The 7,500-nt window shown below is 49.1% G+C and overlaps 1 protein-coding gene across 1 annotated transcript in view; it reads left to right on the top strand.

Moving 5' to 3' along the window:
- The first annotated feature begins 4,877 nt into the window (after positions 1 to 4,877).
- LOC132457925 (AT-rich interactive domain-containing protein 1B-like) overlaps positions 4,878 to 7,500 on the top strand; it is a 28,387-nt gene continuing 25,764 nt past the window's right edge. Inside the window, exon 1 of the mRNA XM_060052328.1 lies at positions 4,878 to 4,913. Coding sequence (XP_059908311.1) covers positions 4,878 to 4,913 — 36 coding nt within the window. The remainder of the gene's footprint in view (positions 4,914 to 7,500) is intronic.

Below are 7,500 nucleotides of genomic sequence, written 5' to 3' on the forward strand. Positions count from 1 at the left end.
AGAGGTGAAGTGAGGGGTGGGTGCGGGGGGGATGAAATGATAGGAAAGCACGCTGAAAGGCCATAAATAAAAACATTAGCAAGGCCAATAAGTGCAGAACAAATAGGTGGCAGACTGGATGAGAGTGTGTGTTTGTGTGTGTGTGTGTGTGTGTGTGTGTGTGTGTGTGTGTGTGCGTGTGTGTGTGTGTGCCTGTGTTTATGTGTTGGCGGCAGTGTTCAACTCCATGAGATGTCAACTTATGCATTAACAAAAAGTATTACGGGCTAATACAAAAAGAGAAAAAAAGCTCACAGCGCTCTGCCGCCTGCAATGTTTCAAACAGAAGAGGCGCCCATTTAAATACTCGCTGCCGGCCAGCATACCAATCATCTCGCTTCTCCGTGGTCGGGGTCAGAGTTGCTACTGTTTTGGCGGGGGGGGGGGCAGGGGGGAGGGTTATGGACAGAATTCGGGTTAGGGTTAGGGTTAGCGGGGGATGGCGAGTTGTCCATGAGTCTTCACGAGGAAGCTGTTGGTTTAAGCGATGTGGCCTCGGCTTGGCAGCGCTATCACGGGGGGGTATCTGAGGGAAACTCAACACTAATCCCCCAGTCCCCCCCCAACCACCACCACTCACACCCCCACATACCCACTCGCTTTGGAGACAAGCACTGCCAGATTTGGGGCGTCTTTAACAGCTTAGGCGTAATAGGGCTTCAAATGGCCCTTTCAAAACCAACCGCCGCTGTATCTCCACATTACGCCTGGCTTAGGGGCCCGGGGGCAGTTATCATTCTGCTGAAGCTCCCTATCTGGCGACATTGTAATAGTTGCTAATGCGCCTCTGTTAATACTACGTTAGCATTATGGCCCGGCTCCTGTACTTGGAATGTGCGTGGTGCCCTCAGACGTCGGTTTGACCCCGTGTGGCTAGTAGGGGGCAACGCTTAGCTAAGGAACATCCTGGTGTGTGTCCTTGACGTGTTGCAAAGGAAAAGGGCTTTCATAGTTCCTCTGGCCCTCTGAGTGGGATGTTGCAGGTATTATCTAGAGATTTTCTGGGCTTTGTGTTGCCGCCGAGAGGAGAATGTAAAAGTAAAAAAAATCACAATTACTCTCCCCTGTCTTTGTGTCTCTTAGAAAAATGAGACGGAGAAACTTTGTCAAGCGCTGTTCAGTTTGTCCTTGGCTCGTCCTGTGTTGTAGGAAAAGAGAAAGGTTTAGCGAAATCGTTTTTCCTCACCAAACAAAGCGTTTTCGCGAGAGGTTCTGCATCTCAGTCACTAAATTGTTCTTGTGCGAGTAGCGTTGCCTTCTTGACTCGTTACTCTCCCTGGTTTATTAATATACTTGGTTCGTGTTTATCGACAGTGGAGATGGGTTAGTGAACAATAATGGTTGTGGCTCTACACATGCCGTGCTTCATTATTCCATTATTCAAGCATATGGACTAATGGTATTGGATAGCATAGTCCTACTGCATATATATAGCAAGCTAGCTAATATAGCTCTTCTCTCAGTAGGATTCACAGGGATCGTGTCATGCTATATGCTCCACTATGCTGCGCTACGGGACCGGGTCCGATGTGATTTATTTATTCAGTCATTCATTCATTGTGTTACTGCAGAGAAGGCCGGCTTACCGAACATAGCAGACCAATTGAAAATAAATGGAAGTCAAGTGGGCGGTGTGGTTGGGCAGGGGAAGGTTGGGGGGGGGAGGAGGAGGAGGAGGAGGGATGAACCGTTCCCTTCCAGGGCTCCTTGTTTGAAGTGGGACTGGTGTAGCTCAGCGGTCCATAGGGCAAGAAACCAATGTGTTGGAGGAGCACCAGATGGGCTTCCTCTTTGTGTGGAGCGAAGGTGTCTCACCACGCTCCCGTTGTTCCAGTAAAACACTCGGCCGCAGGGACCTCGGACGATGGCTGGACCCGTGCTCTGTAATCTTTCAAACACAAACACACACATGCACCCACTCAGGCAAAGCCATATGAAAAGGCGTGCCCATTCCCCAGGTACACCTTACCAAATCTTATGTGAATCCTGAAACAAATGACTGGCTGACTCTCACCAAGACAGAACACAAGACCGAGTTAAGGAAATCCCGATACGTTTTAGAGTTATTGGAGGTTTGTTATCTCATGACTAGCTCATCAACATCTCAGCATCGTTTAAATAGAAAACGTACACAGTAATGCACAGAGGATTCTCAATTGGCTGGAAGATATAGTTCAGGTTGACCCCTAACATTCAGTAGAGGGATTTGCAGGAATTGGATTCCTGAGCAATAGGTGAATATCCTTGTGAGCGTATATAGGGTGTGTTTTGGTAACACGTATCTTACCAAGTAACCTTTGTTCAGTCTTAATTATGGTAGCATTTTTATCATCATCTTCATGATCTATCGATGTTATCATTAATATCAATCTCTAATACGCAGTGTTGTCTATGATCATCATGATCCAAGCCGTCAATGTTGTTGTGGCTAAGTTAAGTTAAAGAAAGAATGTACATCTCCTTGACCGCTTTCTGGAATTTAATGAAGGGTATTAGTGGCAACATTCAACATGGGGCATCATTAGTATAGGCCTGTGTGGTTCAAATCACACAAACATGTGCATACGCAAGCAATCGACACACACACACACACACACACACACACACACACACACACACACACACACACACACACACACACACACACACACACACACACACACACACACACACACACACACACGCACACACATTCCCAGGCAAATAGGAAGCCAGCAGACACAGCAGTCCATTCAAGTTCATTTGCATTACATTTCATTTGGACTCTGCCTCAATGGACGGCTTGGGGGGAACAGAATAAAACCCATCTTTGTGTAATAGCATTTCCACTTAGTCCCCGACGCGCCGTAAAAGACGGCAAAGCATACAGCCGCCTACAGCCGATTACGCCAAGAAAAATAACACGCAGAAAAAAAAAGAACCAAAAAGAAGAAATAAATAAATAGGAGCGAGCCACGGACATTAGAGGCACCGGCCCTCAGGCCAACAATAGACGGCTATTAGAGGTAATTACAGTTTACATCATCTTATTTACCCAGAGAGAACAACGCAGAGTACAAATCTAGCGTCCAAGGCCTCTGAGGAACGGTTTCTGTTTTTTCTTCGTCTTCATTTTTACTCTGTGACGTTTCGTAAAAAATGGTCCATTAATGTGTTTTATTATTATGGATAATGGCTTTTACCACTGGCCCATTGAAAGAGGCTAATGCATGCATACGTAAATATGAACACGGCGCCTGTATTCTTATTTTAGATCTATGGATACTTTATGTATCGTTTATGCAGTGTTTATACAGCGGCTTGGACACTGTGTGCATTTTGTGGACGCACATTCCCATACCCAAATCTAAAAACACCAAAATGCTCATATATATTTAAAATACTAACAGGCTTGCGAATGGAGAATATGCTTCTGTATTAGTTTGAGTGTGAACTTTAAAAGTGCACTCAAATTACATTTGAGTGCAATAACTCCACATTAACTCCAATAACTCCACATTTCTTCATTAAAGGAACAGTCTGAGATGCCCAGATAGTGCTAAGCCTCTAGCTGAGTGCACAAAGTTGAAATTGTAATTCATTTCTCAATTCACCAGCCCTAAAGTGCAGTCGCGCAACCCTTGAGTGAAATAAGAACATTTTTACCGTTTGTTAGTTGATGCTAACATATCCACTTAAGAATTGACCTTGTCGCTCACACTGTTCATTCCTGTGTGCATGAGTCGACTATCCTTCTACGGGCATTTAATGTTTTTTTTTTACTTAAGGATTTCAAAAACAGATAATATATATAAAAAAAAAAAATCCTCAACCGCTTGCAGACAAAGTATGGCTATTGGATCTTAACAGAACCGCCTTAATGTCTGACAGTGTACCCTAACACTTTATCCTTTGCAGATACGTCACATTTCATTGCTTTTATCTCCCTGACAGGTTGGAGCCAGGAGCCTTGTGTGTGTCTCTCTCCTCTCTCGCCCCGTCTAGTGGCCCGGCTCAGCCGCCGTGACTCACTGTGTTTGGAGCTTGAGACTCAGTCTTCCGCTGAAAGGGTTAAACCTCTCAGCCATGCTTACCGATGTCTAGGCATTGGCCCTGCGGAAGAAATGTTGCGACCACTCTGGTCGCCCTCCACGTCTAGACTAAGCACTTAGACCATGTGATTTCATATGCACATGCACACACACACACAGACACACACGCATCCTCTCTCTCTCTGCTACCCGAACAGCTTTGATGAATTCCCAGTGTGAAGCGGGAGCAGAGCGGGAGCTTCACCGCTGGGGTTGGGAGGAAGTGACAGCTCCCTGATTCACATTGACACACCATAACCTGCTGATAACGCCTGCTGTGTGGGTGGAGGGTGTGGGTGTGTGTATGTGTGTGTGTACAAATGTGGGCGTTATGAGAAGAAATCAGCTAGGGTAAGGGTGTGTGTGTGTGTGTTTGTGTGCGTGTGTGAGTGTGTGTGTGCGTGCGTGCGTGTGTAAGTGTGTGTGTGTGTGTGTGTGTGTATGTCTGTGAACGCACTTTTGCCTCAGCTGTCCCATCTACAATGTCAGTGCTCAAGCATGTCTCTCTGTGACAGCCCAGCACAGAATGAGGCTGCCACACAGAAACACACGCACACGTTCACACACTCATGCTCGAACGCACAACCACACACCAACACACATACACACACAACCCCCCACACACACACACACACACACACACACACACACACACACACACACACACACACACACACACACACACACACACACACACACACACACACACACACACACACACACACACACACACACAGCAGTGAGCGAGCCTGGCAGAGGGAGAGAAATATGTACGTAGAGAAAATAAACGGCTACGCCAGCGAGGTGAGGGGTCACGAGCGACTGCCTCTCCAATGTTGTGTGAAATGTCTCGATGACGACCACGGACCATTATGTGTGTGTGTGTGTGTGTGTGTGTGTGTGTATATGTGCGTCTGTGTGTGTGGTTGTGTGTGTATTTTGTGTGTGTGTGTGTGTGTGTGTGTGCGTGCTTGTGTGTCTATACGGTCGGGGGGTGCATTTCAAAGTAAGTGCTTATTATCACCTCAATATTTTTCTTATTATGACAATTACATGCTCCAGGAGCGAATTAAGCAATACAAGACACCAAGCGGGAGCGGTTGACAGCTATTTGGAGACTCAATGCACAGAGCAATTTGCAGCCCTGAGCCAAACAAATTGGATTTGGGCCACTTTGGATTGGGCCCCAGATTGTTGGGCGTTTGGGCCCAGCAAGCGGCCGACTGAATGGCTGTCTGGCTCTGCTGCTCTCCACATTACCGTTCAGCACGCACCCACCAGGTACCCCAATGCTCAGCGGGCCCAGACGAGCGCTGTGCTTAGAAACAGCGAGCCTGCGTGGCGTATTTACAGCCTGCGCATCGTGAAACAACGCGCGTGTGCGTCAATATGACATGACATGACTGCACGTACGACGCAGCGTTCCCGCACCACGGCTTGTAAGCACACGTATGACACGTGTTTTGTGTCCTCCGTATAATGGGAAATAGATGGTGAGTGTTATCTTAGCGTGTTCTTCGTCGGATACCACTGGTGCGGCTATGGTTCTTAGCCACATTGCCTTACTCAAGTGGGTGTGTAATCCAAATGGCGCTCACGATCGCTAAGCAAATTACTGGTACCCACTTTTTCCTGCCCGTAAACTGCCACTGGAAACATTGGCAATGGCAGCGCAATTAGGAGGGAATGCAATTATTACCATCCATTCAGACAATTAGCCCATGGGTTAACAACCACGCTGTGCATCTCCACTAGCTAGCTCCCGTGTTATGAGAAAGCCGTCGCCATGGCTACGCCAGCCCGTCAGGAACCCGCCGTGTCAAATGGCACACTCCCTGGGTGGTCTCGCTGAGAATAACATCGCGGCACTATTGGTGGAGGCAGAGCAGCACGCCGTACCGGGAGGCCTGATTGGCTGAGGATAAGGGGGGGTGGGGGGGGGGGGGGGGGGGTGTAGGGGGGACGAGGGAGGGGGGGGTCTCTACGACAGACACGGAGGAAGGAAAGACTGAAGGGAGGGGGGGGGGGAGAGAGAGGGAGAGTGTGCTCGGCCTAGCGTGGGCAGATACAAGCGACTGGCGTCTCTGCGGCGGCGAGGGGCTGTGACGGCAAACAAAGGGTTGGAGCGCCACCGCCGAGAGGTTCACCCAGCGGAGAAACAAAACGAGCCCGCGTCACGCCGCAGACAGACAGCTCGTCGGTTCCGCCGGCGGTGGCCCCGCGGACAGACGACCGCAGCAGGGCTCGGCCTCGCTCGCTCTTTTAAAAATAGACCCCCCCCCCCCGTACGACGGCCCGGTGGAGAGGCTGGCGAAAAGACGTGTGCGCATAGCAATATTGATTTGACTGCTGGAGTGTGTGCCCTGTCCTTGGGTACGTCCTTATGCCAGGCGTATCTTCTCATCTAGCTTTCTTATCTGTACTTGTGTATAACTAGATGAGTCGTTTTTTTTCATAAGGTCCGATTTTGAGGTCTCTTCCAATGGTTGCGTTGGAGGTGCTGTTGGAGGGAGAGTGCGTCCGTCTCAGAGAGGACTTGTCATTGTCAGGGCCCTGCGTCCATGGCTGAGGCAGCGGTAATGGGGGAAGGGGTTAACGGGGCCAGGTGCACAGCAGGTGGCGTCTGATGCCCCCCATCCCCCCAAAGGTGCCCCCACCCAGAGAAACATACAGGGTCATGGCAGGGTGACTACCCCAGTGTGCCAATACAGCTGGGACACACTCCGTCAGTGTGTGTGTGTGTGTGTGTGTGTGTGTGTTTGTCTATGTGTGTGCATTTGTGTTTGCGTGTGCGTGCTTGGGTGTGTGTGTGTGTTAAGAATAAGCCATCGCATCCAATTGCATCACATCTAGTAGTGCTCTCTATTCCTGTCCTCATCTCCTTCCCTGACTGCCCCCCCTTTCTCCACCTCTCACACTCGTACGCACACACACACACACACACACACACACACACCCAGACACACACACAGCCAACCACACACCTACTTTATTTTTTCAACTCAAGTCCATATTCTGTCAGCATGATCGGTTGGGATTCCCTGGAATCAATTTAGTTGGGGAAATACCCTCTTAGCGGGTGCAGAAACACACACACATGCTTCCAAATACACACACACACACAATGAAACGCACACACACACACACACACCTCCTTGCTCACCGCAGGGAATGTGAGCAGTAATATGAGCTAACCCTTGGCCTGAATGAAGGCCCATTACCATTCACTGCCACCGCAGCAGGCAGTGCAATGGGCTGTTCTGTGGCTAATGCTGGTCTCCTCAGCCGTATTACAGGCGCCCCATAAGACCGCACCGCACCGCTGCTGTGTCAATGGGCCGCTGCCTTACAAGGGAAACAGGTGTAGACCTGTTTGAGCCAAACAAAAGTA

The sequence above is a fragment of the Gadus macrocephalus genome, chromosome 5, assembly GCF_031168955.1.
Source record: "Gadus macrocephalus chromosome 5, ASM3116895v1".
Taxonomy (NCBI): Eukaryota; Metazoa; Chordata; class Actinopteri; order Gadiformes; family Gadidae; genus Gadus; species Gadus macrocephalus.